Source organism: Merops nubicus, unplaced genomic scaffold, assembly GCF_000691845.1.
Source record: "Merops nubicus isolate BGI_N331 unplaced genomic scaffold, ASM69184v1 scaffold19664, whole genome shotgun sequence".
NCBI classification, from domain to species: Eukaryota; Metazoa; Chordata; class Aves; order Coraciiformes; family Meropidae; genus Merops; species Merops nubicus.
Window position 1 is genome coordinate 1 of NW_008605138.1, and position 26,557 is coordinate 26,557.

At 40.8% G+C, this 26,557-nt stretch overlaps 1 protein-coding gene across 1 annotated transcript in view; it reads right to left on the reverse strand.

Moving 5' to 3' along the window:
- Window positions 1-455: 455 nt before the first annotated feature.
- The window catches only part of LOC103771932 (probable leucine--tRNA ligase, mitochondrial), a gene marked incomplete at its 3' end in the record, with an annotated part of 30,619 nt that continues 4,517 nt past the window's right edge, over window positions 456-26,557 (reverse strand). Inside the window, exons 3-9 of the mRNA XM_008939251.1 lie at window positions 21,153-21,244; window positions 19,295-19,355; window positions 13,308-13,397; window positions 11,894-12,037; window positions 3,331-3,438; window positions 1,812-1,971; window positions 456-560 (exon numbers count right to left, since the gene is read on the reverse strand). Coding sequence (XP_008937499.1) covers window positions 456-560; window positions 1,812-1,971; window positions 3,331-3,438; window positions 11,894-12,037; window positions 13,308-13,397; window positions 19,295-19,355; window positions 21,153-21,244 — 760 coding nt within the window. The remainder of the gene's footprint in view (window positions 561-1,811; window positions 1,972-3,330; window positions 3,439-11,893; window positions 12,038-13,307; window positions 13,398-19,294; window positions 19,356-21,152; window positions 21,245-26,557) is intronic.

Sequence of the window (26,557 nt, forward strand, 5' to 3'; positions counted from 1 at the left end):
TTATTGTATAATACATATATTATATATAAATACATATAATATTTATTGTACATTACTGTCTGAAACATTTCTCTGTAAAAAAGCACCATTTTTGCAAACATGAGACAAAAAAAGCTAGAAGTTTGGGTTACTTGCAAAATATTCACATCAAACAATGGCACAGTTCTGTTTTAAGGAAGCCAAATACACATGCACTGTGGCTAATCAATCCTCTTAAGATATGCAGATCCTCAAATTTAGCTAATTAAAAATGCTGATTTTATAATATTCCCATTAAAATTTATCATCCTGTAAATCTCTTCCTGCAGACAGATTCTACTTTTCCCTTCCCTCTCCATTAATGAAGAGCAGGGATGAAGAACCAAGCCCAGAAGAATGCTGCTGTGTTCAGAGCTCTACCACCACAGCAGATGAAAAAAACCCCTAAAGGGCTGCACACAGTACATGGCACATACCTATTTTAGTATCAAGGTAGTTCTCAAACTGGGGTTTTGCTGAGATGACCACAGGAATCTCCTGGTTTGTAAGCAAATTCACAGCTGTCACTGAAGTGAGGGAGTCTGAAAACAAATGTGATGGCCATGGAAGTAAAATATGATGGGAGATATGCCAAGAACATTACTCACTATGTGATAAGAACATTACATGCTATTAGAACTCAGTTTATCTTAAACACCCATGACATTTAAATACCAATTTCGTCTAAAAGAAGAAAGAAAATGAAAAGCCTAATCACATTTTTAAAAGCTCTGACATCTCAGAACGTTTAGTAAATCAGATTGATTCATTTCCATGATTAGAGAAATTATTACAAACACCTGAATAAAGAGACTCAGATTGTAATCAAAAATTGAGTTCTTGACCAAAGCAGCAAGTTCCTACTAGAGATTTGGCACCCAGTGTGCACAAAGGATCCAGGGGGAGGACTGTGACCAATCTGAAATGCATTTATCATGTCCAGCTTGAGTGGCTCAAAAATCAAATCCAAATACTGCAGGTTCTGAGGACTCAAACCCCAGATGTCAATTTGGACCCATTCCTAACTTTTCCAGTGCCTTTAAGTTGATGATAATTAAAATAATTAAAAACCAGATTGCTAAGAGCTTCTTTTCAACTACCTCCACAGCTAAGCTGAGGGAAGTCTTAGGCTTGTACTGCAGTGCATAAAATCTGCTCAAAATAGTAACAGCATTTTAAAAATAGGGTTAGCACATCTTTTTAACACAAATGCTTTGTTGATTTTCTGATCACTACTTTTTCAGATCTCAGGGGCCTGAGACATCCAGATTCTAAAGGGAATTTCTCCTGTTCCAACTGCAGCACACAGCTTTCCTCCTCTGTTGAAAAAAGTACAAAAGGAACCATTTCATTCCAAAAGCAACCAACCCAAAAGCCTCCTGAAGAGGAAGCTGAGTGGGCAGGACAGGCTGCTTTTAAAAATAACTTTCTACCACCCAGCAATAGTTTGGATTTTATGCTGGAACCCAAAATAATAACTCCAGTTTATGAAGCCACTCTTGTGCTCGTGTGCTTACAGCATTATTATATGAGCTCCAAAGAGATGTTATTACTGTTATTAGTGTAAAACAATGTATGCATAGTATTATAATGAGGTAATGAACATTTTAAGGGTCAAATCTTTATCTCAGGCACCACGCTGTCAAAACTAGAAGACGTACCACATTCTAAATTAACAAAACTTCCTCTCCACAGGAACAGCTCCTGCTCAGAGCTTGACACACAATCTCTGAGGATCATTCTGTAAAATCCTTACTCTTCTACAACAAAATAGAGTGTGAGAAAAGTGCCACCTTTCCCGGGGATGAAGTCTCTCTGGAGGACTTCCCTGAGTCTGCTGCTCCCGTGCAGCAGCCTGTGCTCTGGCAGGATGTACAAATGGGAGGCCCCATAAATGGCTTCAGGTGTATAGGTGTAGGCTGAGAGCTTCTCTCCTGTGACTTCACCATTAACCTGGAAAAAAGCAGAAAAATCCCCACTGGAATCTCAGTCATTTTAGACTCTCCTTCTTTTTTGTGCAACAGATAGATCTGTATCACCCTGCAGAAAGAAATACACAGCTCTGAGCATCAAAGCCAGAAACATCCTCACTACAGGAAGTTCACTGAATAAACCTGGGCAAAATTTACTTCTAAGTCCTTGAGAAAGTTGCTTTACAGTCTTGCTTCACTTTATCCACATATATCTATAAAAAAAAGTTAAGTCTAAAACTAATCTGCAATATTACATTGTGCTACTGAACTAGACTCAACCCCTTAAGTGGCTTGGAAGCCTCTCTTCAACCTGTACTATCCATGCCCTGTTTCCAAGAAACAGAAATAAGATGTTACCTCTGAAATCTGAAGAGAATTTGAGATTTTTTTCAGCTACCAGGCTTTCCACCAAACTTCTCTAGGCTTTATATTTTAGGTCAAATAAATGTGGAGTGTAAGGAGGTCTTGGAGATTTTTCTACAACAGGTATTGATAGACACGTTCAAAAACAATTGATAAAAACAACTTAAATACAAAAAAAAATGCACCTTCTAAGCAGTGTGCAATTCAGAGGTACTAAGCAAGTTCAAGCTGTCTCTATTTGAAGTTCCCAGGTCAGTATGTTAAAATAAGTCACTTTTAAACTGTTAGATCAGAGTAAATGAGCACAATAGAGTTGTGAAGTACAAGGGCTGAAATTCCACCAAGATCTCTGAAAATCTCTGCTGTCACTATTGGATTCAAGAAACCTCTTCCATCTCTTCAGAAAAATGGGAAAATCAGAAGTCCTTCTGTAGATAATTCCATTTTTCTTAAGGATTCTTTTTCCTTCCTCTCCTTTCATTCTATCTAGATTTCTCTGTGGGTTCATCGCTACCTAATTGTGTGGATTTCATTATTTTAATTATTGTATGTAGCAGAGGAAATAATGCACAAATGTAGGTAAAGTGGCTTGCTGGAGGTCAGCCTGGGTCTGCCAGAGAAGGTGCTGGGTAGAGAGGAAGCCCAGGGAGGTCCTTGCTGCTTTATGCTGTGCCACTTGATACTGCTCCCCTAAATGCTCTGGCTTTCAGGAACACTTATTTTGACATAAACAGACACAATTTGCATCTGATGTTGCCCTGGAACACACAGACCCTGCCCTCAGGAGGAGAGCAGGGAGTATCTCCTCAGCTCACAAGTGTTGTTCCTCAGCTTCTCTGCTGGTCTGGGTGTGAGCACGTGGTAATGTCTTGTAGCAGGCTTCAAGCTTTTTAGAGCTGAAAACCCATTCCCACCATGCACTTCAGGGGCTGTGGTAAGCCCAACCAAGGCAGCAGCACCAAAATTTCTGACTTACCTTTAGTGAGAAGTCAAGAGAGCATCCAATGCAGTCACCTATCCAATTTGCCTGCATTTCTTTTATACCATACCACTCGGGGAGATCGGACAAAGCATCAAACATGGCCTGGAGAAAGAAAGATTTAGGACATTCAGCTTTTATAAGCACACAAATTAAGATGATTTCTTTAATTAGAACTAACAGCAAAATGCTAAAGTGCTGGTAAAAACATAGGAAGAGAATCAGAACATAGGAAGAGGTGTTGTTATACTGCTGTTGCCTCCAATTCATCTCTTTGAGCACAAAATGAAGATGGTGCAAGCCTTGGTCATGCCCAACAGAAGCCCTGCTGTTATCAAGAGGCCTTCCTTTTGAATGGACTACACCTTAAACACAGAACAAAACCTTCAGATGGAGACAAACACAGAAGATATTCCCAGTGGGTGTGATCTGTGGGAAGTTTAAGGGACCTAAGGAGCTGACCATTGGGTCATTAGAGACTTACAGGTACGTTAAGAGATGTGCTTGTGGGTATGAAGTAAAACAGTGTTGGATCCTGCAAGGGACAAGGAAGAGCAGCAGCTCTGCAGCAAGCAGACAGCAAGGAGCTTATCAAATAAACTCCATTTTTAAATTTCTGATGATGACTTAATAGTGAGAAAATTGGACACAATAGGTAGCAGGGTCTTTCTATTTTCATTTTTCACGGTTCAGGAAGAGAAAATGTCAAATGCAAACATCTAATTACAAGAAAAGTGACTCCCATCTTAATTAAACACAAGTCAAGATAAAGCATAAGTACATTTTGGCCATCTTCCAGATCTACAGATAGGCAGACTCAGGAAAAAGCTGAAGAAATCAAAGCTGTTCAGGGATGAAGATGACTTTGAGGCTCTTATGCCTTTAAGAAGATTTCAGTGCTGGAGAAGATGAAGATTCAGGATAAATTACTGTTTTGCAGGACTGCTTTACTATTACAGAACACCTAGAAAATTCTGGCATAGCTAGAAGATGAAAGTCAACCAGCTCAGAGCAAAATCAAGGTGAGTTTGCAGAAAGTCCATCACAGACAACAATGACCGAGTCTGAAACCTCAAGTGAAGGATTTGAAAGTGCAAAACTGATCTTACACAACCAGCTGCTTCATCTGCTGAAAACCCAGAGAGAAACTGAACCTTAGTTTAGCCATCTGCAGACAAAAAAAAAGGTCTGTAAAATCAAAGAACAGAAATGCTTTATAACTTCCCAAGAGTATCTCAACTCCAAAGGTCTCCCTGCTTGTAGTTCAAAGAGGGAGGATTCTGTTGAACACCTAAAAAATTCAGTCTTTGACTTCAGGAACTAAAATTTTTAGTATGATCAGTGCTTGCCACTGGTTTCATACTCAGTGAGATTTTTTCAACTCCTCCCTGACAATAAATGAAATAAAATAAAAATCTCAATAGAAGCTGTAAAGCCAAATGTTTACTCTTTTATTTAGTGAAGACACTTCAATGAAGTTTGACAAATTTGCAACATAACAACAAGGCTAAAATATAAACGTCAGTAAAAAGTTTCATTCCAAAAGTATCCAACCCATTAGCAAAGTAAAAATGTCTTCTACTTAATTAAAACACAGTTTAAAAGCTTTCCTTCTGAGGAGGAGTCAAAGGAATAGTCAAAATCTGTTCAGATTAAAATGACATTCTTCACTTTATTTGACCAAGCTCCCAAAAGAGTAACCAGATATAAACTCAAGATTACACAAAATCACTTAATACAACTTAATATATGAACCAAAGTACAGGAAATTACAGGTAGGCTGCCCACTGTTTTATTTTGCAGTCTACTGCACGATTCCAACTGTGATTATGCAGCACAGCTTTTGCTGGTATTTAATCACTCCTTGGTTTGTTTTTTACCTTCAGTAGGTTCTGACTGCTCTGTTGTAGGCCACTCTTGAATCTTACTTCCCATGTGTAAAGTATACTGAAAACATTCCTTGAAAAGGAGCAATAACAGACAAAACTTGAAGCACACTCAGTTCCCTGTAAATGTCTCAACTGTCAGCAGGTTTTCCCTTTCTTTACCCTATAATTTCTGACCAAACAAACACCTCTGGGTTCAGCGGGTAGAACTGAGGCCAAGAGATGATTCCTTGAAAGCCCAAAGCAAAGCCAGTGTTCTCCTCCAGATCTGCTCTCCAGAGCTCTTCTCCCTGTGGCAATTACCAAAGAGAAGATATTCCCTTTCCAATATAACCAAGTGTATCTCTGGGATAAAGGAGTAATTGATTCCATAAATATAAAAGCTCTTTAAAACCCTGTTAGCATTTTACCTCACGCTGAGCATCCCCTGCTTTGATTAATCTTACAGAAACAGGAGATTTATGTTGCTGTGGCATCAAAGGAGATGCTGGGTTTAATCTCAGGTGAAAAGAGGAGCTTGGGCTGGATATCCACAAACAACTTCCCCTGGCCAAGCTGACCAAAGGGGTCGTTATTTATCCATGAAGTGCTAAGCAAGCTGTGGGGACAGTGCTCTGGGTCCCTGTGCAGGGAAGAGCTCTCCACCCAACCCCAGAGGAAGACTTTCTAGGCAAGGTTTATTGGGCTTGTTCTGCTGGAAGAAGAGTCATGAGCTAGACTCCAAAGGAAGTGGAAAAAAAGTCAGAAAAAGCATAAAAACTAAAGAGCCAGCACTTTTGCTCTCCTCAGTGATGAGGCATTACCTCATGCTATGAAATCCAAAGTGCCTTCAAGACTCTTAACATCCTAAAAGGCAGCACTTCAGTTTCATTACATTTCATTACCATTCTGCCTCAGAAAGAGAAAAAAAAATCAAGAAGAATGTGATTACTTGCAATAATTCCCCATCTATTCAGAGCAGACAAAGGGCAGTCAGATGCAGCACAAACCCAGAGAAAAGCTGCAGGAGAACAGGCAGATCCTTTGGTGTTTTCCCTTCACAGAGTCAGCAGCACATCCCAGCTCCTGCACTCCGTGGAATACCAGAAGGATTTGGCTCTAAATGTCTGTACACAAAAACACTAACTGAGAAAGGGCAGCAACATCTCTAGGGCAAGTGTGAATCAGAGTGGCAGAATTTGGTAAGGCCATGTCACTTTTCCCAGCCTTTAAACCTACATATACTCTCTTACTGACATGTAAAAAAGGGAGATGATTTAAGGCAAAACTTGATCTATTATATTTTGTTCAAAAAAACTATTTTCTGGCTATTTGGGCCATTTTTGAAAAGTAAAATACACAAAAATGTTTTCTAAAATTAATTTAGGAACAACAGGGACTATGCAAAGATCCATCTTACCAATTCTGATGTGAGGAATGGGTTGACTGTGCATAAAAAAACCATAATAGCAATTTACAGGTAAATCCAGAAAATAGTAACATTTACAGATAGATTTTTCCAATGAATCTGCCTACAGCTTCAGCTGGGTAACCATAGCAACTAAATGTTTTAGCTTAAACATCTTACATGCACAGACAACAATTTGAATAATAATGCCATCAGTTAAGGCATTATACTTTTATCAAAGAAATCTGTCAAAAGAAAAATGACAATTAAAATGTTCTTCAAAAAATCCACAAAAGCTGCTAGGCCATTTCATGGGCACCTCACAGCTTAAAAAATGGGCCACGATTACTGTCTATAACCAAAATGCTTTCTGCTGAGCCTTTAAAGCATGGTCAGGATTTCTGCCCTTTAAAAAAAAAAACAACTCATTGCCAATGGTAAATCACCACGTGAGCCAACTCTGCTTTCCTTGCTTCTTTTATTTCAAGGAGGGCTATGAGCTGGTGCTGTGCTGGCAAAGAGATCAAAACAAATCCACAGATGGACACAACAGAAATCTAAAGAATAGTGGGTGTAGGAATGAAATGCTGACTCCTGGAACAGGAGATGACTTCACAGCCCATTACCAGCCATGTAACTCCTGGTTGCTACTTGACCAGTAATTTAAGCACTGCAGATGAAGATTTACTCACTAGTATTTTTTATTTTTATTAAGGTTGTGAGACAGAAAACATAAAATGAAATTGGGTGAAAAAGAGGAACACAAATGACTAGAAAGTTCATCAAGACACAGTATAAATTGGGTCATGTAATAATTTGTGGTTGCTCCAAGTTAAAAATCAGTTGTATGCACAGAGGTTCAGCTACTACAGCTAGCTGGTAATTTGGATGAAGAATTAAGGGATAGCAGATTCATTAAATGTATTTTAAATGGAACCTTGGCTATGGTAGATGGCTAGGAAATAAAGGCTTACATTTTATTCTAAGTTACACAGGAAAGGAATTGTTTACCAGACATAAAGTTTTTTTTTTCCAAAATCCTTTCCCATTACCTTAAAGAAGACTCCAGGATAATTTCTGGAAGGAATGGGAACAGCTCTGCAGAAAGCCTTGTTGCAGAAGAAAGGACAGGAGCTGGAGCTTTCTGACATTAGATCTGGAATCTGTAACTTTTCAGAAGAAATATTAGTCACCATTGTGGGTGGGAGCAAAAGGTGACCAGAATTAAATGGCTTTCCCCATGAGATGCCAAAACCAGATTAAGGCCTCAGTGGACAAAGATGGGTGGGAGAAGTAGAACACTCCTAAGCAATACTAACCCTTTAAGTCTAAAAGCAGACAAAAGATAAATGGGGAAACAGATACAAGTCTTCCCCAAAAGGTGCAGGAATTCAATTATCATCTGATAATCTCTCAGTGTCTCTCATTCAATGCCAAACTGAACAGCAGTGACACTTTGGCAAGTGACACAAATCTAGCCACAGAACTCACTGAAAGGCTGGTCCACTTTGCTCTCTGCCTTTTCCCAAATCTAGGAACATCTTGCCCAAGGAAGGGATAAATCTGCTCCGTGCCCAGGAACCTGGTGGGCCAGGTCTGTTCTGCCAGAAATTCTGGCAGCATGGCTCAAAGATCTACAGACTGCTCTACACTGACAGGAAACATCTCCAGATCAGAATGGTTTGGACCACACTAATCTGGCACCATCTTGCCTTAACCCTCTGAACACCTTCAAAGGAACCAGAATTAGACAAAAGATGTTCAAGATGCAATGGACTCAGAAATGGGGAATAAAGCCTTCAGGGCCAGGCAAGTTCTGGAAAGGAAAACTTCTATTTCTGTTGGGTATTTTAATGCAAAAGAAGTTGACCATGGACTTGGAATCTCCAGCCCCATTAAAGTATGGAGTTCCATTAATAACATTCATCATCTAAGTCTAGCTTGGATAACAATGCTCCCAACTGCTGTAGCATCCTGAGCCTCCAGGTGCCTGCAGATAGCTGCAGAGAAGGTACAACACACATATTCATGATGAGCCCCAAACAACTGAAGAAAAAGAGAAGTGAGATCCATGAAAAATTTAATTGCTATGCTCATTTATCAGTAGAAGCACAAACATCTGAAGTCTCTGAAGCACACATGTCTGAAGTCTCTGAACAGCAAAGATTTTCAAGAAAATGGAGTTGTCCTGGTAGTGGTTCTGGTTCATGATGTGAGCCTGGGAAATGTCTTTATGGAAATGAGTGTCTTCAAGATCAAAAGTCATGAAATAACAACCCCTGCTGAAGTGAAGGTATTATCACTAATGTTATCATCCTAAAATCCTATTAGTGATTAAAGATCTTTAAGTTAAAGAGATGTCTGTATCCTTCACACCCATTAGGACTAGCTCTGTAAATGAATGTCTCCCTCCCAGTAAAGCCTGGTCTCCTGGCAAGTGCTTTGGAAGAGAGGTAGGGAAGAAAGCTTGAGGAACAGGCTAGGAAGAATGATTGCTGTAACCATGGTGTTCAACACTACACTGTTTAGGAGGATATGGATCCAGATCAACTGTCAACAGCCTGAATCCACAGAAAAAAATATACAAACCAAACAGATGTAGAAGGAAGGGCTCATGTCTCTTACCACTCCTTGAGAAATCCTGGGAAGACTACTGTGAGGAATGAAGAAATGTGTGCAAAGTTGGGTTTTGAGGATAATGAGTCAAGATATTCAGAAAAAGGAGCCAAAGTTGTAGCATTTAAAGCTCTGTAATTTGGCTTCTCTCAAAATGCTACTGTGAACCTTCCTGGTTACATCAGTGTGGGCACAGAGACTCCAAGAGACTGAAGTGTTTGGCCAGTGGTAGCTCAGAAACAGCTTCCCTCTGATGGACAGGCTTCAGCTCTGGCTTGCAATCCTTGAGCCATTCAGAGCTGCACAGTCAAGAGTCTTCTTCAGAAAGTAAGACATAACACTCTATGTTATCTAGCCTCTTGCAACTTGAAAGGAAAAATAAGTACCAAAAAAGGGAATTAATTTATCTTTATCTTCCAATGCATGAAAACTATCTAATATCAGATATTTGACTTAGAATAGCAGAGCCTGGAAATCTGCCATTCTTCTTTGAAGGTTTGGGGGGAAAAAAAAAGTATTTTCCCACTCCCCAAGCCAAATGTTTAAAGCCCTTGCCAAAAGAAGCAGAGTGAGACTGTTTAAAACATGCCAGAACCACAGCAACAAAGATGGGAGTCAGTGGAGGGTGCAGATGGAACAAAATCCAACCCCCTTGCTGAAGCTTGGTGGCATCTGTCACTGTATGGGAAGTGGGAGTGCATGGAGGCAACACCTGGCCAGGGCTGGAGCTGGCAGCAGCATGGCATCCCCCAGGGGCCTGCTTGTAGCAGCCAGCAGAGATCCTGCAGAGTGGCTATCATGCACACAACAAAAATTTGGGGAACATTTCCAGGGGTCTGTAGAGGACCTGACTGTCCTCTGTAGTAATGCATAAAGGTTTTGTAGAGGTCAGTGGAAATGTTCACACCCCCCCCAGGAAAAGCAGAAGCAGCTTCCACTGACAATGCCACCAAGGTGTTCAAGTCCTCTGTAGTAATGCATAAAGGTTTTGTAGAGGTCAGTGGAAATGTTCACCCCTCCAGGAAAAGCAGAAGCAGCTCCCACTGACAATGCCACCAAGGTGTTCAAGAACAAGAGGTCGTTGGCACTTCTGCCCTTCAGTAGTCTCCTGAGGTGACATTCTGGGGGGAAGATGATGATGTTCTTATCAGCTGAGCCTCCTCACTGGAGAATGACATGTGGGAGATGTGATCATCTCAAGAGCTGATGCTTCTCCTGTCACAACACTGCTTAGGCCAGAGACTGCAGAGAAAAGACAAATCCTCCTCCCCAGAGGAGGCTGGAGACTGAGCAAGAGGTAGCAGTGCTGTAAGGCAAGGGTGTTCTCTAGGGTACTGAAAAGCTCCTCAGTCTTGTCTTTTGGTTTTTGAGGGAAAATTTAAGGCTGATTCACCCTTCCTAGAGTTAAGTACACAGTGACCAGGTGCAAGCACAGGTACAGCCCAGAAATACCAGTTACTATTTCCTACAACCTTTATAAAGACAACAGACAAAAGATGTACCAGTAAAGGCAGAAACTCTAGTGAAGGTCCAGCCCCAAAAACTGAGGGAAACAATGAGCTGGGACAGCCCCTGAAATATCACAAAGGTGATCATGAAACCTGATGACGAGAGCACCAAGAAAAAAGCTCAGAACATTGTGATCATTTTGTGATTGTGCAGACATGCTCCATTTTGCCCTCAGCTATAGCAAATGTTCCTTAATTACTGCCAGAACAGGCAGCACGACCAGAAAACATGCATCCCAAGTACCCTCTGGGCATGAGGAATTAAAGCATCAGGCCAGATAGCTGAAGTTCTTCACTGTATTATGAATAGTCCCAGAGTGAGACCTGGATTTCCTCTCCCTTGGTGATGGTGGAAATTTGGTCTTTTGAATCTGAGGGTCAGGAAAAGGGTCAAAGATGAATTCTTAATACAGAATTATTAAGAAGTCAATACTTTAATCTCAGAGAACACAAAGCCAAAAATTTTGTGGAAGAATTCCTAGATGTGGAAGCTAAGCTGTCCCACTGCAATCAAAATTAGAGCTCATACAAAAAAAAAGGATTTTTAAATAACTTGAAAATATCTTTTAAATTAAAGATGATCAAATAAAATATGAAGCAAAGTACAATAGAAGGTCCAGATGTATCTTGACTAGAGAGCAGTCAGTCATAATGAACTCTGGTTCAGACCCACATGGAAATGAACACTAGTGCCAGGCTGGACTCCACTGCTTGTACCACGCCCAGAAGTCCAACAGCACACAGCTTTCTAGTTCAAAAGACTGCTCAGCAGTCAAATACACAGAAAATACTGGCCAAATACACAGAAAATACTAGCCAAATATACAGAAAATACTAGCCAAATACACAGAAAAGCACTTGATGGTAAATATGGGATGACAGTGTATGAATGCAGAATTCATTCATTCACCTCTAATTTATGATTTTTTCAAAACTTATTCCCACACTGATTACTTAGAATTCTTAAAGATGTGAACTGAAAGACTTCAAGGAAAATAATTTTTATAGACACACATACACAGGGATAGATCAAGTCCATTATTATATAATTATGTATTAGACAGACATGTATATAGGAAAGACCACTCTCCTTGGTGACTATTTCTGGGTGAAAAGTCACCTCTTAAGTGCTACCATAACTTCCAAAACCTGTGTTCTCATACCTTAGCATAGGCAGTGGTTTTGATAAACCACTGTTTGAGGTACTTCTGTTCCACCTTTGCCCCTGAACGCCACGAGCACCCGTTGTCATCCACTTGTTCATTAGCCAGCACAGTCTGATCCACTGGATCCCAGTTGACCACGGCCTAAAAAGAAAGTTGCAGGAAGAAAAAGAAGTATTTTCAGCAGCTCATTTGAAACCAGAATCTTACTTATCAGACACCAGAAGGATTATCCAGAAACACTCTTTGGGCCCCTGAGTTTTCTACATTTCTATAACATCTGTTTGAGTCAGTGACAGGGGCTGAACTGGAGATGTTTTGAATATCCATCTTTTCAGAACTCAGAAACCCCAGGAATGCAGTTGGTGTCATTTGCCTTGATGGATCACACTACCAGGGCAGGCTGGTGCTGGAATATTAACTAGGGATATGTTCCAGTTGACTGTGCTGCAAACTGCATCTGCTGGTGCTTAAAGCTGCCCACCAGTCATCTGAAAGTGTTGAGTCAGACTGAGGGGGATGAATAACTGAGGATCTCCAACACAAGGGGACAGAACCACAAAGAAATATTATGCTGGTCAACTGTATTTCAAGGGAGAGAGTTGATATTTCTGCACATAACTTCTTTCAGCTGTGTGAATTACTGTTGGAATCACCTTTCCATATCAACACAGACACATTAAATAAAATTTAAAGCAAAGTAAATGTTGGTGTTCAGCTCTGCAAATCTTGGGTTTTGAGGGCTAACTGAAATACCAGACTTAACATATTGGGGAGGAAAAAAAGAAATCAAACTCATCTCCTCACAGTGCTGAACAATTTAGCTGATCATTTATTATAAAGGGTTGAGACCACAAAAGAATACCCCAGAAGTGGTATTAAATGCCAGACACTAACTTGAAAAAATAGCATCTACTATTCCTGTAATATTGCAGAAATCCCAAAGAGGGCCCAGGATTTGGATAGCTAGGCACATAATCTCCAATTTTCCCACCCAATCCTGTCAGTTCTGAGATGCTATCACAGTAATGTTACATAGTTAAATGTCACTGCTGAAGAGACTCCTCAGGATCTTATAGGATTCCACCAGAGGGAAGTTAAGATCTAGAAAAGTCTATATCAAAGCTATAAAATAAACTAATAGTAGCTCTATATTCAGACCACTTCCATGTAGATCCCTGACAAGGAACATTTCTGATGTGACATGCTACAATACCATCCCATTCCTGTTAGTTACATATGAGTTACAGACAAAATTGGGTTATATATAAAATTCAGTCTATTTTGCAGCAATTTTAAGAGCAGTGGAGCACAAGCCACTTAATGAACGTGGGCAATCCAGCAATGTGCCACTGACAAGAGTGACTTGAATTAGTGCACCTACAAAGTACTAAAAGCCAAGGGTTGTACCCACCTCTTTTTGATACACTATCCCAGCTTCAAAAAGCTTAAGAAAGAGATATTGTGTCCATTTGTAGTACTCTGGCAAGCAAGTGGTTACTTCCTGCAGAAAGGAAATAAAACAGTGATGACCTGAGGTCGTGGGCAGATGGGGTGGAACATGGAGTAGGATGTTCAACTTTTAAGCCAAAAGATTTGCAAAGGGGATCTCACAATCAAAGGGCAAGTAAGGGGCCATTTAAAAGGCAAGTCAGCTCCAGATAGGGAGCTAATGTTCTAGGTGGAAGTATAGAGAATATGAGAGTGGTAAAAGAAGTCACAGATGAGGGGGATTGTTAAGAGAGAGATAAAGACAGCTAAAAATAAAAGACAACATAAGAAGGAGGAATGGGAGTTAAGAGTGCAGCAAGTAACAGTATAATGGACAGCTCTTTTATAAACTTAGTTTCTACATTTTTAGTGAACTCTAATAATTAAAAACCAACCTACTTATCAGCTGCTTACAAAGTTGCATATTTTCAATGTTTGCTCTTAAAAAAAACCCAATCTGTATTTCAAACAAACATCTTAATATGTAAAGATGAGTAAAAAAATTGCATTATTATAGCCCCCCCCAATTTTCTCTACACACACTCAGTGGTCTCACAGGCACAATGGGAGTGTTTTAGAGTCTGGCCAGAGTGAAGACAACTGTGCAACTGAGTATTTTAGCTGTCATTATGTCACAAATATGCCTCAATAAACAGATCACATTTCCCTCCTCAGCAGTTTTCCCTTTCACCTTGCAGTTGCTTAAAGATGAAACATTTCTGCAAACTTTCTGCTGCACCACATTTGTATTTATTGAAGTGGAAGACGAATCCTGTGCTGAGTTTCAGATCAACAGGAACATCTGATTTTAGAGCTACAGGGCTGACAATAAGCTGCTGATAAAATTTATTCCATTTGCAAACTGTTATCAACTACTTGAAACAGCTTCAAATGTGAACTGCCTTTCACCCAGGCTTTCCTATCACCTGAGCTTCTCTCTACACATGGCTTCAGCAAGATCATCTGCTACTCAAATGACACCTGAAGCACTCTACCATAAAAATGGAATTCTTTTTTCCACAACTTTACATTCCAGTACTGAAACATTGCTTTGAACTTTATATGTCAGTGCTGAAATGTTGCTTTGAACAATTAATATGACCTTTGAATAGATGTGCCTCCAAAGTGTGTATAAGAGGCTTTTCAAGATCAGAAAGAGACATTTAATGGCAAGTTTTCAGCACAGCATGTGAAGACTCTGTCATAAAAAGCACTTGCTTGATTAAATCCCAGTGCTCTGCACTCAAATAGAAATCTGATTTCCATCTCTACCACTAAACACTATTCATTTAATCATTCTTTATTTTTTTTCCCTGCTTCTCCACACTGACATCAGTTCTCCTGCCAGTGTGATGCCACTAAAGGCAATGAAGCTTCATTGCTGGAGCACCAGACACAAAAGAAGGGAGACAATCCCTTTGGGTACAATGCAAAATTACATGAGAAATAGACAAACAGGGAAGACACAGAGGGGAGTCATCAAAAATGCTAAAATGGATTGAGATTTGTGCTTTTGGTCCTGAAGAGAGGATGGGTGTTCATTGAAACAAAGAGCTGGTATTTCTATACAATCTCTACACAAGCATGAGCTACCAGACACAAGCTGAACAGAATGCCAGGCACCTTCTCTCCCCCACTGCCTCACTGGCACTTCTTAGAATGGAATGAAGCAGACTAACACTGAGAAAAAAAAATCTGCTGTGGTCACTGGGCTGCAAAAAGATCACTGAAGCTCATCACTGAACTTTGTTAACCATGAAGGTTTGAAGATCCTGAAGGAGGAGAAATGACATGGGTGCTGAGGACCCCTCTTGGCAAGCTGAGATGTGCTGGGGTCTCCTCCTGACGTTCAGCACGTGGAGACTTCCAGTGAAACATAATTTCCCACATATTCCAGTTACTGATCTTGATTAAATAAATGATGTCTGGTAAAAAGCTTCCATTAGGCTGCTACCATGCTTAAATGAAGGTGAATATTAACGTTGCTATTTATACTGTATGAGCATGACAAAGATTTGCAGTGCATTAACAGAACTCACCTCAGAAACACAGAAAAGGGTTTATAAAGGGGTTTGCCAAGTAGCATAACAGAACTCTGACCTTAAAACTGGGGGTTGGGTTGGTTTTTTTGTTTGGTTTTTGCTTTTTTTTAAGAAGGTTACATCTTCAACTACTTGCCTGGCTATTTTCTTTCAAATAAAAGTGATATTTACAGGCTGCATAAAAACCTTTATTTGTTCTGAGATCCACCCAGCTCTGTGAAAAACATGTAACTAGACTAGAGAGAAGTAATTTCCTAGTTTATTACTATTAATTTCATTTTTAGCACAGTCTTATGCTATCCTGAAGACAGACATGTTGCACTTGACACTTGTTAAAAGGTAGTAAGGAGAAGAAGTCTGAACAGATTTTTTCAAGAGCTATCTGGGAAGATTAAACAGTCTTTAATCTATTATTTGCCTGTTTTGTTGTTCAGGGGCATGCACCAGCTCATCTGGAAGGGTAATTACCTGATTTTCAGAGGTTTAGAGCTAGACCAAGCTACATGTCTGAATTCATTTGAATATTTGTGTTTCAAAGGCTCTTAGTTTCATGCTTTATTAGCTACAAACACAAACGTCAGGCAGTGGCTGCATTTCAGAGCATGAATATCTTCCCTGTACACAAGCAGCCTTGTATCAAGTGTTTCCTTTTTTTATTCAATTACAAGTAGTGGTGACTGATTATTAGTAATATGTACATAAAAAGAAAATTTATTAGGAAAATGCTCTATGTGCTGTGACAGTTCTATGTGTGCTCAGGCAGTGGGCACGAATGGCAAACTCAAAACTAAAGAGACAAATATCTGCATGAAGAGAAAATCCACAGATTTGGTCTTTTTTAATGCACAGAGCAGAAGGGGAACGTTACTCTTATGTAAAAAACTGTGTCACTTGGAATGCACTAATTGAAAAGACTGAAAACTGTTGGCAGCAGGAGCTGCCTCCTGGAGGACAGTGGCAGCTTGGTGCTGTGGTGGGGAGCTGCTGGCTCCCTGGGAACACGTTCAGAGCGACAGCACTCCAGAGCACAGGAGAGAAAATCATTCCATGCTCTCCAGCCCTTGCTGCTGAGGATATCAGCCTTGGAAAATATTGCCTCATTCCCCTGAAAATCATGGTTAAGAAGTGGCAGGCACTTTGCCCTGCTGTCTGGGTATTCTGGAGAAATCTGATCACTGGAATACCCCAAATATTATCATTGTGAACCCAAAACACAACCACCATGATTTTTTTTTCCCAGATGTTTTTAATGTCCCTCAGTGACATTTTTTACATCCCCAAACTGCAGCTTTTTAACCCTAGATCTGACAAACAGAAATATTCAGAAGAGAAATATTCTCTCCCTGATTTGTGATTATTTTTTAAATCTCTCCCCCAAATCACACCCTTTTCAAAGGGATTCCAAATGTAACATTTATGACTTGAGGCACTTAAAATACCTACATGTTTCAGGGGAAAAATGTGACATCACTATTAGTATTCAAAACTACACTACAGTGAAGTACTTACCAAGATATTTTATGCCTTTAATTCCATTTTTAGTTTGCTTACATTTTCTGTTTAGGAGAGTCATTTTCAAGTGTCTTTGTAACCTGGCTTTCTGAAATAATCTAATTAGCTTTTAATAACATCTTATTTGTAGTGTCTTACTGGTTAAGTAATTCCTCTGCTACAATATAAAAATACTTTTGATTTGTAAGACAGAGAACAATGGGAAATAAAAAAAACCAGAAACTAAAAAAAAATAAATTCTGGTATCTAAGGTGCCCTGGAATTTGTTCATAATAATTTTACCAAGCAATAAAACTACAACTAATCTCCATGTTCCTGAGCAGGACTTTTATGAACACCAGATAAGACTCTATAAAGAGTCAGCTTCTTCAGCACAGCCACATGCACTAGGTATTAAAGATACCTCACAGGTATTAGAAATATCCAGTACTTGTTATTTTCCCACTTTTTTTTTCTCCCCTTAGCATTTATGAAATGGAAAAATGTACTTCCCATCATCTAGGCATGTTCTCTGAGCTGGCCTCAGAGGGCACAGGCAGTGAAGATGAAAAGTTAGCACTTTAAAAGGCAATTCAGGGCATGCTGAAAGAGGGATGTCAGGCAGGGGAAGGGGTTCCCTCCAGCATGGATTTGTTAAGCACTATGCTCTGGCATAATGAAGGGGCACATTTAAGCAACACCAAGGAAATTACATTTTAAACCCCTCTGTTTTGTACCAGAGTCTTTGTTTGTTCATCTAAATCACATAAAAAGTGGTTTTATTCCATTTTTCACAGGAGTCACTAAGGCTAGTGGGTTTGTTTGCATTGTCATGGTATTTTGTACACCACTGGTGTGGTGCCATACACAGAGTAACAAAAAAACCCCATCCCTTTCCTCAAAGAGCTCACTGCTGAACTAAGCAGCTGCACAGGGCAGTGTTCTGCTGTGCTGAGCAGCTGAGCCCTGGCACTGCCATTTAACTACACCCCTCTCCACATGCACCCAGTTGTGGAGCACCAAAGCCCTCAGAGACCTCTGAAAGTTCATTAACCAAAACAAAGGTCACTAGAAAAGTCCAGTTAAGCCTCAAAGAACAGGCACAGAGTTGACAAATTATTTTCCCCCACATATTTTTACTTCCTGCTATGGGTTTCAGCACTGCCAACTCCCCAACATTTCTTCAGGGTGGAAGGGTTAAACAAAATCCTACAGACAGAGGTAAATTGTCTTGATTCTCTTGAAAGGCAACCTGCAACATCCAGCTCGTGTGATCCAGCACACACAGATGATGTCACTGTTTTGAAGTATTGCTGTGTTACACAGAAAATCTCTGAGACACCAACAGTTTTGAAGATAAGGAAATAATTGTCAAGAATGTGTGCAGTGAACCTTTCACAACAAATCTGTTTTTTTTCAGAGGAGCTTTCTGGCTACCAAGGAAAATAAAATCTTACAAGAAAGGCTGATACTGGCAAATCCTGCTGTACACACACCATGACAAAACAGGGTTTGTAGATGGTAGAGATACAAATAAACAACTTCACCTTCAAGATTAAAGAAAAGAGATGGCAGGTCTCAGACTGCCAGAAAACGAATCCTTTTCCTTTTCAGATCTACAATACTGATATAAAAATCCAAGATTAGCATCTCTTCACTCTATTCAGAACCATATTAAGGTGATAAGCAACAGTTATTGCTGAGAATATAAAGGTAGGGATGGACTTTGACCCCTGGTAAATGCAATAACCTTACAATTGCATAAAAATTAATTTTTTTTAGCTTGAAAATGACATTATGCCATTTGTCTGCTTGTGTCTGGAGAGGTTTTTAAGGTGAGCACCTGATTCTCATGCATTAGTCTTTTAAATGGAAATTTCTGTTTTCCAAAACGGTCGTGACATGAACACCTAGAAAGTTTATGCTTCAAATTTCTAATGACATAAACCACCCTTTCAAGTTTCTAGCTTTAAACCCTTGAGTACACTATAAAAATATACACATTGAAGAAAGTACTCCTCAAAACAGATGTGCTGTAACAGAAAGTCATGCTCTTACAGAAAGTTTTAATTATTGCCTAACTTCTAACACAGGAAGTTGGCTACTTTGAAAGAGCTGAAAAAGCAGAGAAAATCCAAATGCAAAAACTGAAATCACTTAAAGATTCTCCTAAACCTTGAGATTATGAGATAATGTATGTCAAAAGGGAGAGATTATCTGATAAAAAGCTTGAGAGAACTTGATTTTACAGTTTAACAATTAGAATTGGTCCCTTTCAAAGACTTCTATATTGCCATAACATGATGAAAATCCATGTTCTTCTGTGTTCCATCATGCAAGAAAATAAAGCAGCACTCCTTAAAAAAGAAAACCTTACCCTTTCCCATGTAAAAGACAGACCTAGTGCATCAAACTGTTCCCTCATGTGTTGAATATTACTGGAAAAAAAAAAAAAAGAACAAATATTATTAAATTAAAACACTTCTATCATGGGATCAGCTTTAAAATCAGGAGCTTACAAGTTCTGAGAAATGGAAAGCACTGGTTAACCTCCTGACACTATTATCTCACTAACACTCAAGCTCAAGGAACTGTCAGAATATTCATCTTTAATAACAATTTTTCAAGGCCCTGGTGTATTTGGGTTCAATTCCAATGGCTGGGTATACACAACAACAGTTTGTCTCCTCTTGATGTGAGCATAACCAAAGGCAAATACAGCACTGGGGTTTGGGGGAAATGCTCCTCAAGTGTCACTTCTCATTATTTTTAATTATCTTTACTGCAGTTGAGCCAAAGGGCCCTCTGAAATCTTCATGATGCAGTAGGACACACTTTTACCATCAGCTCAATCCTGGCAGTGTTGTCCTGGCTGGATTTTGCTTTGGCTCTGGTGATCATGTGGCTGTGGGGTGAGTTCAGTCAGCTTACCCATTCCACTGAAAACACACCCTACAAAAGGTTCTCCAAAAAAAACCAAACCCAAACACCAGTTTTCTTGCTTCCCTCTGATCATCAGGCTGATCAAATTGACACTGTGGCTGCAAAACCAGCTGAGCCAACACAAAGAAGGCAGTGGGAATATACATCCTGGGAGGCTGCATGGAATCCTAAACTTCTGGTGGCTGCACAGCCATAAACTTACCACCATGAAACTGTACAGCCAGACCTTGCTGCAGATGGATTATATTAAAAATGCAAAATAATCACAGAATTGTAGAAACCCAGGTTGGAAGAGACCTCAAGGATGGTCTGGTCCAGCCTTTCTTGGGAGAAGCCTGGTCTAGACAAGCTGGCCCAGCACCCTGTCCTGCTGACTCTTACACCTGTCCAGTGCTGGGGACTCCACCACTGTGGTGGGGAGATCATCCCATGTCTGACTGTCCTTGTGAAAAAATTTCCTTCTGTATCCACTTAGAATCTCCCCAGGAGTAACTTGTACCCATTACCCCTTGTCTTTTCCATGAGAAATGGTAAGGATCCAGCTCCAAACAGGCACCCCAGCTAGGTCCCTGCATCCAGAGCACCACAAACAGCTTCCCTTGGGGAAGACTTTTTTCTGAGTCCTTTATAGGAATTAATGTCTACTTATGTAACCTTCTACCCATTTTACAGAATACTAGGGGAATGCAACACCCAATTCTGCAGTGTAAAGCCCAAAATTTCCACTGAAATCAGCAGCAATAATGGCTGCTTAGGGCTTTCCAAGACTGAGTCTCAAATGAAAAATCTCTTCCTCATCTGGCCGTGCTGAGCACTGCTCCTCAGTCTGACCTCAGAGTGCACCATGTCCCACCCTGTGCTCCACACTAACATTCAACTTGCCAAATGAAATGCTGATTTATGTCATACACATTGATTTGGGTGCTTGGGAAATGTCACTCTTTCAATAGTCTACCTTTTTACAGTTTAAAAGTCATGGAGAATAAAATCTTGACAATCCCTACGATGCATTCGTTTCTAAACTGACTCATCTGCACAGTGCCATAAACCACCAGCAAACAACCCTGACTCTTCCTGTACCATATTTCTTCTTCCACACTGGTTCTGCTCTGCTTTGTCCCGATGCATCTGTTTCTAAACTGACTCATCTGCACAGTCCCATAAACCACCAGCAAACAACCCTGGCTCTTCCTGTACCATATTTCTACTTCCACACTGGTTCTGCTCTGCTTTGTGTGTTTCTGTACGAGTGTTCATGGTGGAAATGTCACCTGGAGTCCATCAGAAGCTACCTTTGTGTCCAGCTTGCAGGGTGCAGCCCACGTTCAACCGCAGCGTTCTCTGCTGGCAAACCGAACGCGTCCCAGCCCATGGGGTTGATCACCTGTCAGGAAGCAGCAGAAACACAATCTTACACCATTCCTGGAGTGGCAGCAGCAGCACACACAGGCCTCCAAATAACCAACGACTGGTGGTTTGTACTTCAGGGTTTGCTTTGTCTGAACTGAGCCCCTTCAAAACACGCCAGCGCTGGCCAGGTCTGTTTGAAAAGGTGAAGATGCAGCATTTAGTGGATACCTGATGGAACCCAAACCACTTCTAACACCTACAAATGTGCTGTAAATGCAGTAATTAGGATTAAAGTTACACAAGTTCAACAGCAGCAAAACACGACTGAGTAACATTTTACAGGTTGTAAGGAATCAAAAATTTTTACCCCTTAAAACGTGTATTTATATAGAGAACTTGTTCTTTAGTGGCCTGTCATCAAACAAGCAGTAAGAAAGCAAGCCCAGCAATACTAACCTCACAAGCAATCTCCACGTGAATAATCTGTTCCTTTTGGAAGCCTAAGAGCTGCTTTTGCCACTGGTTTGAATTACTTTTATTCTTTTTTTGCCCCAACCATCCAATCCTCTGCCTTCAATGGATTCTTTTGTAAAAAATATGTTATGGAGATGTTTATAAAGGTGCCCTAGGCAGCAACTCCGTGTTAAAGGCACAGGATTTAACAGATGGGAGCCCTCAGCAGCCTCCTTTCCAATGCTGAGCTCAGTCACCCTGCTGTGTGTCACTGCTCCACGGGTGCAGCAACAGTCCCAGAGGCATCAGCCTGTGAGCAATGGTGACTCGAGCCAGGGGCTGTGCACAGCACTTCTGGGATGTACAAATCTAACAGAAACTGGGATGTTGTTCTGCATTACATCTGCATCAGACAGGTAATTGTTCCTCACTCCACAGAAAATAGGAGTCCTAACTCCCCTTTTCCCCACACTATAAGCATCATATGGAAAATCTCATTTGGAGCCTAAATGACTTGCTGACACCCTGCTGAAGCACATCTCTCCCCAGCCCTTCTCCTCTCCCTCTCCCCACCAGTAACCAAAACTATTGGTAGAAAAAAGAAAAAAGAAAGGAGGTAAACTTGACATAAACTACAAATCTCAGCAGAATTATTTAAGGATGCAATAAAATATTCATTCCTGCAGCTCAGCTCTTGCTGACCACTACTGCTGCTGCTGATCTGTCTCTTGACAGAAGTGATGAAATAAACCAGATGGTTTTTTAATGTATAATACACATTTTTCTCTTATTTAACCCCTCTTTGTTTAGACAACTGCCCTACGTATGCATCCCTAAGAATCCTTCTTTTACTACAACTACACTGAGGTTACAGAAACTACTCCTCACTAATTTTTGTAAAATTTGGCTTCTGAAGATCTCCTGGCAGCCAAAAGCGAGGCACAGTCTCATTTCTCAAGCTCATGAGCAAAAGGATGTGGGAAGAACAGCTTCACTACCAGCCAGAGGCTCCCCAAAAGGGCTGACTGCTGCTCCAGACAGCTACTCTGCAGACATTTTATCACTGTGCCATCAGCACTAGCAGGAGTTCTCTGCTCACACAGATCTTCCCAACTCTACCATCTACATTAAAAATATCATACAGTGTATAAATCACTTATCACATTCAACAGACAGTCCAATTTAACAACCAACAGCATTCTTCAAGTGAAAGAGCTGCAGAAGTACTCTAATTCAAGTTTCAATCAGAAACCTGAATTTCAAGAGACATTAAAAATATCCTCAAATTAATCTTCAGGATAGATCTATTTATGTAGTTGCTATAGAGATGGATCTAACATGCACAGTGGTTTGGAAAATGATTTCAAGTTTATTGTCTCCTTTACTTTTCTGCCGTGGAGGGATTTGAAAGGTTTGTGGAATGGATCTGGCTGAACAGCAGGTCAGCTGCTGCTGGCTGGGATGTATGTCATGTACCTACAGGGAGAATGCCACGGCCTCCACGCAGCACTTGGCATCACTGAACTCTGCCTAGAACACAAGGCTTGAGATTAACTACAGGGTTCTGAAAAGCACCAGAGAGGGAAGAGGAGAAGAAAACACACAACTGAAAGGTTGGAAGTTGGCACAAAGGAGAACGAAACAGTTTGGCTGTTTGAAACAGAAAAAAAACCAGGAAGAAAGTCATTTTGAAGACCAAAGGGCATTCCCTGTAGCTCCCAGGTGGTTTGGTCACAGGCTCTAGCCAGCAGGAAACACGGCTGCTCCCTCCAGCATTACAGATAAGCAGAAGGAAACAGTCACCCACTCTCTCCAGTGCTGACTTGATTGCTCCTGACAGCAGCCTCCAACCCTGATGCAACAGAGGGATCAATTCTGCTCACCAGCAACTGTTCTTCCAAGCAGCACTTCTCAGTGCAGCCTTTCCTCCAAGCCACAAGGAGAAACAAACATAAATTGTGAACATATTCTATAAGACAGGAGGCCTGCACGAGTCTCATAATGGTAAGAGAGCAGGCTCTAGTTTCACTCCTGTTGAGGCAGCAGAGGCCAGCACTATCACCACAGGCCATCCTGAGTTTCTGTCCTTCACAATGAGGTAAACTCTTCCTGGTTGGGTTAGTCCTGAGCAGGAGTGACATGGCTTAAGATGCTCAGAAGTCCCCATGCTGGGGCAGGGTCAGGTGTGACACAGGCACTTCCACCACCCTTCACACTGTGTGCTGCCCGGGAAGCTGCGAGGAAGCTCTGGGAGCTGTTAATTAGTGTGTGGGGAACAAAGCTCTTGGTGACTACCACACTGAGCAGTCTCCTCAGGGCAGATCATCCAAAAGGAAAACAGTTGCTTCTTGCAACCTTTTAGCTCCCAAAGACTGCCCCTGCACCAGCCTGAAGCATCACTTTGAGATCCACTCCACAGCACGGCCACAACTCTGCTGTTCACGATGGCCACAGCTCCTAATGGGGCTGTGGGAGAAAGCAGAGGCCTGCCTGGTAGCTCCATTTATCCATTTCTGACCTCAGCTCTTCCTCTCAGAGGATCTATTTACTGCTGTAACAATCACCCCATCACACTGACGTGGGAAAGCACACAGAGCTGACAATGATCTCCTAACGCCCAGTCCTGTGCCTGCAGCAAGATAACTAGGACAGAGTCAGTGAATTTTCCTTAATGTTTGTAAGGCAACAAAGACCTTGTTTGCTCTCCTGATGTGCTCACTAAGTCTCAAAGCCACGACCAGAGAGCTGATGTATCTTTCTTACATCCAGAGGCACTCTAAATTTTAAGAAAGAGCAGGATCAGTGTCAACAATGCCTGTAAATCAATATACATTTCAGAGAATGTGTGATGAGACCAAAAGTGAAAATGAAGAGGCCTGCTGACATGACTCAAGTCTACATCCCTGTCTCTAGTTATAGCCCTGACACACTCAGCAGAAACTAACAAAAAAAGACTGACAAAAGAGGTGATCTGTGGTCATGAGCTCCAGCTGCCAGAGAACACCCCTGGCCCCAGCAGCAACCTTCTGTCCTCCTCCTCAGGCTGGATGTCCCACAGGAGTGAGGCAGAGAGGGCAGGTGGCTGGAGAGGAGGCAGGAGAGGACAGTCACTCCTTCCACTGTGCACCCACAATTAACCTGGACACATTGAAAATCTGATTAGTAACTGAGAGATTACAGATATCACACATTTTAACTACAAGATCTCCAGCTGACTGCAGCCTAAATTGTCTTTTAAGGGTACTATACAATAAACACCATGACACAAGAGCTACAGATTACTACCACCAGACAAAAAAAAAAAAAGCAGACAAGGCACATCTGGAAATAAATAGATTAAAATAATAAATTTTTGACTAGCACGGACTATTCCAACTCTCCTCTGCAACAGAATGCTGCCCATTAGTATTCTGATAAGGCACTTTAAATTAAAAAATAATCAGCCCACGCAGACTTCTATCAAAACAGAAGTCTGCTGATGAAATGCTCTCATTTATTTCTTGTCCATACAGGACACAAAATATGAGAAATTATTCCATGTCCACAAACTGCCACAAACATTTAGGACACCAAGGTGCCTCTCGCCTCCATCTCACACGTTCTTGTCTGACATAATTGCATTTAAAATAATATCTCATTTTCTCTTTTTCCTTTTCAAAGTGAAACAGTGAGCTCATTAACACCTTCAGTGTTTGCTACTGGGAAGCTAGATTTAAATAAGATTCATTTCACAGAGTATACTTGCAATACTTTCCACTTGGTTTATAGCACAGAAAATAACCTGGCAAATGGAAACAACAGGCTCACACACAAAAAAATGCAGCTGAGGATGAGCAGAAAATGGAACTGTGTTGATGCAATTCATTCTGTTGATGATTTAATTATAATATTTTAATTACACTTGCCTGTCTTTGTTCAATACCACTCCCTTTTGCAGTTTTAGGAGTATTAAGATTCACTGCTGGAAGGGAAAACAATTAATGAAAATACATCTAATTTAAAAAAAAAAAAATACATACTAGATAAAACAAAAATGCTCTTTAAGTTTGGGGTATTGTGGAAATATCACTGACAATATTCCAGTCTCATCTATCAGGAACAGTTTAAGCATAAATTAAGAAATCTGATCCTAGCACACAGGAATTTCAGCCCAAATTGTCCGAGGATCATTCTCACTCCTGCCCACCTCACACACGTGTTGGCCTCCCTGCAGTATCAATTTAAATCCAAAATTTTATTAAAAAGACATCACAGGAACTACTGAACTGCATCCCTCTCTGTTCCCTGATTGCTAGGGGAATTATTCTCAGTCCTCTGAGAGGCACAAATTATCCACTCTGGCATTTATCAAGACGTGCTAATGACAGGATGATAAAGCACCAGCAAATACTCCCCCCCCTGAGCAGCAGCAGGCTGGAAATTTGCCACGGTGAAAATCACCATGAATGTCTCTCATTTGTAGACAGCATTCTCAGAACACAAGTAGGAAACCTCTAAACTCCTTACAAAACTTGTGCATTGGAACTCACAACGTGCATGCAGACACAAGGAGAACACCAGGAACTGCACGTTATGGTTTATTAACAGACACAAATTTGTCATTTCAAACACATAAAGCACTTTTTCATTGCATTTTTAAAGGAATAGGTTGGTAGTAAGATGTGTGACAAGAATTCCTCACACACACAAGTTGTTTTAATTGCCCTTCATGAAAAATGTGGTCCTTCTTTTGGCTGCTTTGGCAGGAGACTGGCTTGGTGCAGTCGTGGTAACTAACCAACACTTGGCCTGTTTTCGGTGTCATCAGCCACTGACCTCAGCTACAGCCTTCTGTTGAAGCAGTATCTCTTCCAAAAACAAGAGAGGGGGAAAAAAAATATCAGATGTTTCTTTC